This window comes from Myxine glutinosa, chromosome 10 (assembly GCF_964187855.1).
Source record: "Myxine glutinosa chromosome 10, kmMyxGlut1.1, whole genome shotgun sequence".
Classification (NCBI taxonomy): Eukaryota; Metazoa; Chordata; class Myxini; order Myxiniformes; family Myxinidae; genus Myxine; species Myxine glutinosa.
Genome location: NC_136270.1, coordinates 41,684,316 through 41,695,819, shown reverse-complemented (window position 1 = coordinate 41,695,819; position 11,504 = coordinate 41,684,316). Strand labels below are relative to the sequence as shown.

General features: G+C 45.0%; 1 protein-coding gene across 6 annotated transcripts in view; it reads right to left on the bottom strand.

Moving 5' to 3' along the window:
* Positions 1–533: 533 nt before the first annotated feature.
* The window catches only part of USP7 (ubiquitin specific peptidase 7), a 240,151-nt gene continuing 229,180 nt past the window's right edge, over positions 534–11,504 (bottom strand). For all 6 annotated transcript variants that reach the window (XM_068127513.2, XM_068127517.2, XM_068127516.2 and 3 more), the window contains exons 26-31: positions 7,287–7,387; positions 4,542–4,641; positions 3,419–3,538; positions 3,145–3,216; positions 2,856–2,946; positions 534–2,396 (exon numbers count right to left, since the gene is read on the bottom strand). In XM_068127513.2, the coding sequence (XP_067983614.1) occupies positions 2,290–2,396; positions 2,856–2,946; positions 3,145–3,216; positions 3,419–3,538; positions 4,542–4,641; positions 7,287–7,387 (591 nt within the window). In that variant the 3' untranslated portion in view covers positions 534–2,289. The remainder of the gene's footprint in view (positions 2,397–2,855; positions 2,947–3,144; positions 3,217–3,418; positions 3,539–4,541; positions 4,642–7,286; positions 7,388–11,504) is intronic.

Genomic DNA, 11,504 nt, shown 5'->3' with positions numbered 1-11,504 from the left:
GAAAAAAGAAAAATAATTTTCTCAATGGTGGTTTAGTACTCCTATAAGTCGAATAATTTCAGTGGTACATTAGTAATTGGGGGTACCAATTGGAGAAACAAACCCCCCACAACAGCTAAAAGCCTTACCTGGTATGGCCTATGCTATACAGGCTTAATTTTGAAAAATTATTGTATCCAGATATTCACCAAAATCAAATAAATTCGTCCTTGTCACATGCCCAACCTGTCCACAAAGTTTCATCCAAATCAGTCCATAACCTTTTGAGGTATTTGCTGGCATAATTTGTGTGCATGACGTCAGCGTGACGCCACATCTGGGGCCTTGGGTCGGTGTGCTCCTTTCATTTAATATATGTATTTTATGTTTGGAGTAGGGTAAAACTCAGACAGGACAAAAACCATGAGCAAACAATAACGGGTGAAAGCAACTAAGCTAAAAAGTGCCTGGGGAAGGTTGAAGGGGGTGAAAGCGTATGTATACGAAAAGCCGTACAATATTACTGTAGTGCAAAGAATGTGTCGTCAAACGTGTCACTTTTTGTTGTGCTAATTTTATTTTCTTAGAAACGTGTTTCACATACAATTTGCAGCAGGAAATTCAAAATACAGTAAAACGAACATTGCTAAAGTATTCATCGCACTCAAACATTGAGAGTGATACAAACAGCCACGCCCTCCAAAACGCAATTATTTTCATAAAAACAAAAAGGGAAAATCCAAACGCAACAACAAAAGAAAAATATACACCCAAAAGTGATTCCGCACCCACTTTTATACCAAAGCAAATATGAGGGAAAGCAAAAAAAAAAAAAAAAAAAAAAGATGCACCTTCAATTTCCTTCTTTTTAAATGTTGCTCCAACACAGTGATGGTACTTGGGTTTGCACCTGATACCTGCCTGTCCTCTTTCCATCCCACCCCAGGAAAGAAGATGTTAAACCTACAGGTGTATTAAACAAAGCAGGAACCATTGGCAGAGGTGACCAGCTCTCGAACTACAACATGCTTGCACAAAGGGAGAAATTACATTTTATTGGGTGATAAAGATAAAACGTTAAAAAATTATTTGTTTTCATTTGACATTCACTTCTTTGCAGCTTAACAAAGCGAAAATATGAGCAATGTGTGGGTGGGTTCAAGCAACCCTTGTGGCGTGGAGCTTCCAAATTGAAGGATTGCTGCGCTGTACCAAAGAGACGACCATAAACCCAAAATATTTTTTTTTCTCCCCCGCACAATCAAATATTCCAGTTGTCCTTGGGATGTACTTTTAAAGCCAAGACTGCGGCAGACGGTATATGGAGCAAGTTTGGAACTTCAATTTACAAGTGGCAATTCGTATCAACTAATGTATAATTACCCTCATTCACACCCTGGTGCCGACAGAATATGTACAGCTGGAGGCTTTTTAACTGCTACCCCTCTTATAATAAAACTACTGTACTGTATATATCAGATAGCTGTGAAGGAACAAAAGGAACTATTGTATGACTTGCACAGCTTATAAATAAATAGAGCGTCATGAAGGTAGCGCTGTATGCAAAGGCAACAAATGCTTTTTCACCCCCCTCCCCCTCTGCCCCCCCAACCCCAACCCTGACCCCACTCTTTCTCCACTTTCCCTGTCAAATACAGACAACAACTGGAAGCTCATTAGTTTAATAAAGCCAAAACGGGAGGAAGGCAAAACCAAAAATAAAATAACAATACAATTTTATTGTTCTAACTTGCAGGATGGGGTGACACCCCGACGACATGTCTGCAAATACCAGGGCACCAGCCACCGTCGGTGTACATACAACACAGCAGCGTCACCGGCGCAATATGTCTGCATCTTGTTGGGTGGCTGGAAGCAGAACATTTACTATTCCTACAAAAACTGCTTGTGTGAGGCCAAAAATAAAAATTCGGGAGCAAAGCTTTGTCATTGTGGTGGGTGGTTGTGTCCGGACGGCCAGGAGGGAGGCCTGTACAATGCATCGGAAGTCTTTCAGTCCGGCCATTTTCCGCGTCGAGGTTTCTCCATTCACCAAGACGTATACAACATCGAGGACGGCGAATTCTAGCACCGCCTGAACATCGAAGAGCGTGGCGGAATGTAGAGGGTGTGGTAGTTATGGTGGGAGAAGGAAGCAGGGGTGTGGAGGGTGCATGAGATGGACCTTCATCTTGCGAACCGACAGGTGAATAGCTTCGAGGAAATAGGCAGAGGAGCAGCAGAGGTGTAGACACAGTGCAGGGTGCAGGTCACAGCCCACTCGTGCACAAGAGGTGAAGACAAGTTGGCCTAGTTATGAATTTTGATGGCCTTCTCCAGGTAGGGGTAGCGGCTGCGTTTCGGTGCCTTGTTGAAGTGATCAAGACCAAGCCAAGGCCTTGTCTGCACCATACTGCCTGTGTCAAATCACAACAGGATGTCGGAGGTCAGAAGAGAAAGGAATGGCAGAACATCAGTACAAATGTACGTTTTCTAATTGGTAGACAGGGTACAGATCAACACAGAAACTACAATTTGAACCTGGGATCCGAGCATCATGAACTAAAATGGGAAGACCAAATCAGATCAACCTAAAGCTTAACCCACAAAGGAAAGACATGACGATCCCTCAAAGTACTGGAAAATTCACTGAAGGTGCATTTGCTGACTAATGATGACATTATATTTTCCTACAAGGAAGTGAAGACAAAAATTGTGATATCAACAAGACAGTCATTCTCTGTTGTTGAAATGAGAGTTTAGTTTCTTTTAAAACATACGAATAAACAAAGACAGGAAGTTCATAAAAACAAAGCATCTTGTATACAAGATGATTCCAACATAATGACTTATCTTCAACAACGTAAATAAAGTACCTGGCTGTGGCTCAAAGTCTTTAAGATCCACAATGTACTCGTCTTCTTTGATGTACTGTGGCCGGCCCATCATTACAATGGTGAATTTGAACTGCGGGAGGGCAAAGGCAATGTCAGCAGACGACCAACAGCTTCCAACAGGCAAATCCAAACCAAGAACCTTCTGCATACGAGGAAAACCCCTTTAGTAATCCCAGTACTGCCAGCCTTGTGTCGCGGTGATAGACACGTCAGCTGCTTCAATGAAAGCAAAGTCTTCCCACAAGAGTAAAAGCAGAAACTTCCAAACCTTTTCAAATTCCTTGTCAGGCACATTGAACATCATCTGGATCCGTCTCGCCACTTCCCTGAACGGCTCGTCCTGAAAACGAAAAGTGAACGAGGGTGACGAACCTTAAGCGTTTCAAAATCAAGTGCAATGGTGTGCGTCGTACAGTATGGGGTCACATTTTCCCACAACAACTTGCTTGCACCATGCAATGGCTGCAGCTGAGCCTCTTACCGCCCAACGTACAACCTTCCATGGGGCTGCCGAGTAGATGGCACCGATTACAGGGACATACCTGGCACATTCTCAGGAGGAAAGGAATTCCGAATGTTCCAAAAACTTCTTTGTGAAAATGTGCAACAGGGACCAACATTTCCTGGTCTTTGTCCATTTCAACTTGTTCAAGAGGAACTTCCTGAAAAAAAAACCCCCAAAAAAACCAAACGAACAAACACTTTTCCAGATACAGAAGACAAAATCGCCAAACTTAGCAATTTTCAAAAAGTGTCACATCAAAGCATCACAATTATATTGTAAAAAATAGACGAGTTCCGCATCGATTTAAAAGCAGTAATGAGCTGTCTATCTATATATATATATAACAGAAAGTTTTTGTTTGTTTGTTTGTCTGTGCAAGCTAATCTCCTGAAAGGTGAAGTAAAGGAGGAAACCTCTAATACAAAAAATATTGGGTCGGGCCCCGGGAAGGTTTTAGGCTAGGTGGCGAGACCGGTCGAGGCTCACCTCGGCCGTGCCGGGCCCATTTCGCGATTAAAAGCTGAGATGAATTATAGTAGTCAATCTTCTACGGCTGCAAGTAAAAGCTGGATTATGGTAGTAAATTCATTCAAAAAGAACCAAAAATGTCGGGACGGGCCCCGGGAAGGTTATAGGCTAGGTGGCGAGGCCGCTTCGGCCGGGCTGGGCCCATTTCACAATTAAAAGCTGAACGAAATTATAGTAGTCAATCTTCTACGGCCGCGAGTAAAAGCTGAATTATAGTAGTAAATTCATTCAAAAAGAACCCGGGCAACGCCGGGTGCTTTCGGCTAGTATATTATATATGCAAGAAGGACATGATGGGAAGGACAGCAGAAAAAGGGGGAAAGGTGTCAAAAACTGCAGCAGGCTTTGTCAGCAGGTTTTGAAAAAAACGAAAAGTTTGAGGAGATTGCGAAGACTGCGGCAGAAGGAGGAGGTTTGAGGGGTCCCAAAATTCCATCTTTTTGCCTATGTAATATGTACATTGCCCCCAAGTGAATGCCCGAGCACAAGACAATGCAAGATTTTCCAACTGTGCAATGCTGTCACGAAAGAGGAAAATATAAATCAATGCAACATGCTGTTCCACACAACAATGGAAATCCCAAGAACAGGAAACACAATTGAAGGAATGTCTGCGTCATGCTCTAACCCACTTCTATTCTGTAGGTCCGGCTCGTCGCAGAATTAAGGCATTCCAAAAGCTCATCTTCTTGACGAATCCCGATAATCTTGTAGCTCACGATTTCCAACAACCTGCGGAGAAGGCAGAACACAGACTGTATTCTAAGGTTGACCTTTGTAGCTCTAATTCTCCCATGCAGGATTTTGAAGGCAGAGAGTGGCATGAGGATGGAAATTGTGCATTGTGCAAAGTGTGCAAAGTGTGCAAAAATTGTGCAAAGCATTCCAATGAGACTGACATCCAAGCCAGGAAGACATCATGGGTCAAATTGCCAAGGAAACGTACAGAAGTAGTTATGTGTAAATGTCATAAACAAGCTTTTTGAAGACTTTGCTCGCTTAAATCGATCTTCACAGTTATTGGAGATAAAACCTGCATCGTCGTATTATTGATTTTATTAAGTGCCGGAGGAGTAACAATTGCATATTGAGGATTTATCAAGCATATAGAATGTATTTAATAGGATTTATCAAGGTTTGAAAAAAATTGGCTGCAAATGTTAGTTACGAGGGGAATCCAAAGAAAGCTTTAGGCAGGAAGTACAAATCCAAGACATGAAGAGGTTTATATTTCATTTTCAATATCGTAGCCCTTTACTTCAATGCAGCTCCTACATTTGTCCTTCAAACTGTCCACGTCAGTTTTCCAAATGCTCCTTTATTCACGACTCGGTTGCTCCAATCAGTTTATTACAGTCAGTGAAAAGGTCGGTACGCAGGTGGGACTTCGAGTGTCAAAGCAGGAGGTCACTGGGGTTCAAGTTTGGCCTGCATGGGTGACGGGCGGTACACCAGTTGCTCGAAGCCAGTCACGAATATTGGTGCGCGCAGCACGGGCTTTGTGCACAGGAACGTTGTCGTGAAGGTGCAGCACATATTTGATCAACATCCCTCAGCATACCTTGATGGTCTGCTGCAAATTATGCAGAAGGTTGCCATTACAGTCCCCTGCGATTGAAGTTTTGTGAAGCATATTGTCAATCAGCAGGATTCCTTTGGCATCCCAGAAAACTGAGGATGTGATCTAGCCAGCTGAGGTTTGGGTAATAAATTTTTGAGTTGCTGTAACCTTTTGAGGATTCCAATTTAATTTCTGGATCCCAGTAGTGGTCATGTTTTGTCACCACTTACCAGATGAACGATTAAGTCTGTTGCAAGTGTCAAACTGTTTGAGAAGCTCACAACATGATGCCATCCATTGCTGCCGATTTCCGGGAACCCAATAGTGGGGTATTTGGACATGGCCCAGTTGTTTGTGGGTGATAGTGAAAGCACCGCCTCGACAAATAAAAAACTAATTGGCTTTAAGCTGAAAACAAACCATCCCACTCGGTCTCCATATTACCTCCTTGTATCCTTTGCAGTCTTTAAAATCCAGGTGGAGAAAGTTCTGACCAACATCGACGATGGGCCAAGATGGCATGCATCAATGCCTTTGTTCTCAAATCCTGCTTTGCTGCACTGACTTCTCCTTTGTCTGCTATCTTCAGCTGTCCTCCATTTGTTGCCTTCAATCCACATGGAAGACCACCAACAGCCTGATCTCTGACCACATTTTTGGACGGAATGCAGAACTGTTACAATGATGGACATGCTGCTGCTTGTCTCTAAGCAATGGTCTGAGGCTGTAAACCTCAGACAAGAGGTCAGGCCAATCTCCATGGACATATCTCAGGCAGAGTTTGGCATCCCGTACCACTTGACAAACTTACTGCCTGCAGCATACAAAGCCAAAATAATATCTGACTCCCTCCACTAGCGCAGTCAATGTCTTGATATAGGAGACTGGAGTGTCTCAAAGGCAGTCTCGTTCCTCATCGACATAAATCACCTCTCTGATGTTCTTTGTCTTTTAATCCCATCAAATTTCACAATCGCACTATGTCGCTCTGGAAGGATTATCAAGCTAATCTACCTATATATTCTCATTTTCAGCACTGCAAGCGGTTTACTCTCTTGAACGTCGAGGCCTGATCACCATCAGCCATGGCCTCTCCTGGGCTACCCATATTGCAGCCGCAGAGTGTGAATCTTCCACTGTTCCAAATCATTCATTGAAAAATCAGAACTACTTACATACTACAAGGCCTTTGGTCCTAAGGATTCATGCAGTAATCCGCTCCTAGCTGTACCATGTCCATCGAGACCACCTTGTGCTTATGTGTGTCCTATGCCTCTTTCACAGTGCAAACATTTCTTGTTCGGGAACAGCTTAAGCATTCTCTTCTCTCACCTTGCACAAGGCCAGCAAAGTGTTCCTGGCAGGATTATTTGCTATATCCACCACTCAATTCAAAGTTTGCTGCATCAGTAACATTATCATGCTCTTTGTCTTCAATCACCAAAATAGACGAAGTGAATGCAGTGAAGCTCCCATTTTGGTAATCTCGAGAATGTGTTACTGGTGCTTTGAGTAGAAAATAAGTTGACCTGATGTTAAGTTCAGGGAATTAAAAAGTATTCATTTGCATCCATGCAAAGCTCATGTGAGTGCATCGACATTGGTGCCAGTTTGGAAGGCGAGATGATGAACAAGCTATGGAGTGCTATTTATGACATTTCACATCTTCAATATACATTTCATATCTTATGTATACATTTCTTTCAAATAAATCTCTTGAGTTTGCATAGTCATATTCCACAGGACAAGCAAATACAAATATTCACAATGGGGAAGGAATAGAAGCCACCACCCGCATGGAGAGAAGAGAGCACACCTGAGTTTCCCCGAACCATTTTCTGACAGTGTAACTGTTTTCTTGCATTCTTCAAGCAGGTCATGTACACAGCCATGCTTGTCTGGATAAAGTGTGATCTCCTGCAACATCCAGATAGCAAACATTTTATCCACACACCAGTTTTATATGATATGATAAATATATATATACAGTGGAACCTTGACTTACGAGTTTAATCCGTTCCGTGACCGAGCTCGTAACTCAAATTGCTCGTATCTCAAATCAAATTTCCCCATTGAAATGCATTTAAATGCTATTAATCCGTTCCAGCCCGCCAAAAACCACACCAATTTTTTTTTTAATATACAGAATATATAAAAATATCTCGCGCTTTATATTTCACCTGTATGCAGCATACAAGTTGGCAGGATGGCCTGGACTGGAGGTACGCACACTTGACTCTAAAGTCTAAACTGTCCAGCCTGGGTTTGAATCCCGACCCAGCTATAACCTGTCATGGGTGAATCACAGGCAGGGTGATTCATCAATGGGTGTACCGCTAAACTGGGCGCCCCGTTTGCGTCCCATTAGTTGTTGGATGTTAAGGATCTCACCGTGTTTTCCACAAAGAGAAGGCGAGCTATCGCCGGCACTCTGAACAAGTTGACGGCAGAGATACTGTACTTGCACGGCATGATAACCACGTGTCGCACGATCTCTTGTCATGGTCCACAAGATTATCACAGAGAGGTGCAGCTTCCAGCGTTTCGAGATCTGATCCAGGCCTATCCAACGAGACCGGTCCCAGCGTTCTAGGCCCGGTGGTTGTCTCAGACGGACCCGACAACGGCAGTGTTCGTTTTAACTCGATTCGATTCGAGCGCCGACGTGCCGGCGAACAAAACCGGTCATATCTTTTGAACGCGTGGCTCGATTTTTACAAAATAAACTTTTTCTTGAAGGTCTGAACCGTGCGCTCAAAACGATACCGAGTTTGACCCTGAGAGAGCCGTTTTGCGCCGGCAAAGGCGCCTTGTGTGACGTGAGGACCACGTCGTGCTGCATAGATTATCATAAATTATCATATCATTATCGGCGGCGTTATATATCATTAGCGCTATACGACAGAGATACTGTACTTGAACGGCAAGATAACCACGTGACCGGGTGGCGAAAGCTCGTAACTCGGATCTCGGCTCGCATCTCAAAGCAATAAACTGCCAGAGTGACGGCTCGTATCTCGAAAAACTCGTAAGTTGGGGCACTCGTAAGTCGAGGTTCCACTGTATAAATAAATATATATAAATAAATAAATAAATATATACAAATAAATAAATAAATAATATAAATTTATATAAATATAAATAAATAAATACAAATATATATATATATATATATATATATAATTCTGCTTCCGGTCCGGTCTGGAGAGGACGCGGGCGTTGCTTGTTCGCCGCTTCTCCGACTGGGTCATTGTACATAATCTGCTTTTCTGGTGGTCGTGGTGGCTTTTTGGCCGTTGGGTCTGCTCCCTGATCGGTCCCGGCTCTGCTCCTGGCTTCGCCTGCCCGGCTCTTCCACTGTCGCCTCAGGCCCGCTCCCGTTGTTTGCGGCCGTTGCTTGCGGCTGTGGCTGTTTGCCGCTGCGGCCTTTGTTGTCCTGGTTTGCGGCTGCGGCTATTTGCCGCTGCGGCCTTTGTTGTCTTGGCTTGTGGCTGCGGTCGTTTGCCGCTGCGTCTTGGTTAGCGGCTGCGGTCATTTGCCGCTGCGGCAAGGACTGCTCGTCCTCCTCGGCCTTGGCCTCGTACTCGTCCCCTTCGCTCCTGGCATGGCTCTAAGGTACTCCGCCGTAAGGCTTCTTCTGCTCAACACTTACTCCACCCCATCATGCATCTCTGCAATCAAATACCACGGACTCCTGCGACGACCCAGATATATTCATAGAGGCTCTGGTCGTAAGTTTGTTTACTTACAAACAGGTCACTTCATTCCCGTACTCTGGTCGGCTCAGCGCGCTCCCACTCATCCTCCCAGCGCACCTGGTCACAGCAACGCACACGATCGCACCTCCTGTCTGCAAACCTTGGCTAAATCACCTGAGTTCATCCCCACCGTACAAACCAAAATGAAGCTCACTTTGTTCAATACCCGGCCCCTCAACAACAAAAGCCTCATCCTGAACGACTACATTCTGGATAATAAACTGGACTTCTCTGTCTCACTGAAACCTGGCAACAACCACTGGACTACTTCTCACTCAACCTCACTACACCCAATGGATATTCTTATGTCAATAAACCACGCTCGGAGGGCCGAGGTGGTGGAATTGCCGGAATTCACAGACAGGACATCAAGACCAGCCTCATCTCCATCTCATCTGCTCCATCATTTGAACACCTGGCTTTTAAACTCTCTGGTCACACACAGTCAGTCATGGCTGTCGTCTACCGCCCTCCCAAACCACACCCATCATTCCTGTCTGACTTCTCCTACTTTCTGACCCAGCTCTGCTCCCTCTCCCCCTCAATCCTCCTCCTCGGTGACTTCAATATCCACATGGACTCCACTGGTTCCACAATAACCACTGACTTCATTGATTTACTCACCTGCTTTAACCTCACTCAACATGGCAACTTTCCTACCCATAACCATGGTCATGTCCTGGACCTTGTCTGCTCTACTGGATTAATTTTGCACCATCTCTCTGGCTCCGACCTCACCCTCTCTGACCACTTAGCCATCACTATGACCATCAACATCCCCACCCCAGCACCAAGGCATTATCGCACTATCAACTTCCGTAAGCTAAACGCTCTTTCACCTACCTCATTCTCATCCACCCTCTATGAAAAAATGTCCACTTCTCCCTTCGTTGACCTCCATGCCCCTTCTGACCTCACTGACTACTACAACCACACTCTCTCCTCCTGTCTTGACCAGCTTGCACCTGTAAAAACCAAAACAGTTTCTTTCACCCATTCTGCTCCCTGGTTTACCCCTGAACTCCGCCTGGTGAAAACTCGTGCTCGCCAACTTGAAAGACTCTGCAATAAAACAGGTCTCACAATTCACTCCCAAGCCTACAAGGACCACCTACAACACTACAAAGATGCCCTCTCACGCGCCGCCTACTACTCTCAAATTATCCACTCCGGCTCTGGAAACCCAAAAGCACTCTTCTCTACAATAAACAAACTCCTCAGCCCCCTGAACACCACCACCCAGTCATTCACAGTAGACAACTGTATCTCCTTCCTTTCATTCTTCCAATGCAAAATTGACAACATCTACAACAGCTTAACCACCACCACACTTGCTCCCCCTCAAACCACCTGCCCCCCCCCCCTTATCCTGCCAACCCCCGTCTCAGTTCTCCCCAGTCTCCCCTACTGACCTCTCTGAACTCCTCATAGGAATGAAAACTGCCACCTGCACTCTTGACCCCATCCCCACCAGCTTTGTCAAGGCCTCCCTTCCTGCTCTCTCTCCACTTATCACTGCAACAATAAACTCCTCCCTGTCTACAGGCATCGTCCTACCATCCCTCAAAATTGCTGCTGTTATCCCCATTCTGAAAAAACCTGGACTCAACCCTGACACCCTAAATAACTTCAGACCCATCTCCAACCTACCCTTTCTGTCAAAAGTTTCGGAACGCGCTGTAGCCACTCAACTCAAACATCACCTCTCTGCCAATAACCTGTATGAAACATTCCAATCTGGATTCCGCTCCAACCACAGTACTGAAACTGCTCTCCTCAAAATCACCAACGACCTTCTCCGCTCCTGACGCTGGCAACCTCAACATTCTCATCCTCCTTGACCTCAGCGCCACCTTTGACACCATCAATCACACCATAATCCTCACCCGACTTGAAACCACCTTTAACATTACCGGCACTGCCCTCTCTTAGATCAAATCATACCTCTCTGACAGACGCCAGTTCATCTCCATCCACCTTTAGAGGCCATTTTTCTGCAAATCCCCCACTGCTCCCCTCCCCCAAGGTGTTCCCTAAGGTTCAGTTCTTGGCCCCCTCCTCTTCATCCTGTACCTGTCCCCCCTTGGTCACTTAATCCGCCGTCATGGTCTCCAATTCCACTGCTTCGCCGATGACATCCAGCTTTTCATCTCCACCAGGCCCATCTCCACCGCCACCCACTCTATCCTGACAAACTGCATCACTGAAATAAAATCCTGGCTTCAAATCAACTTCCTCAAACTTAACTATGATAAATCTGAAATAATCATCATTGG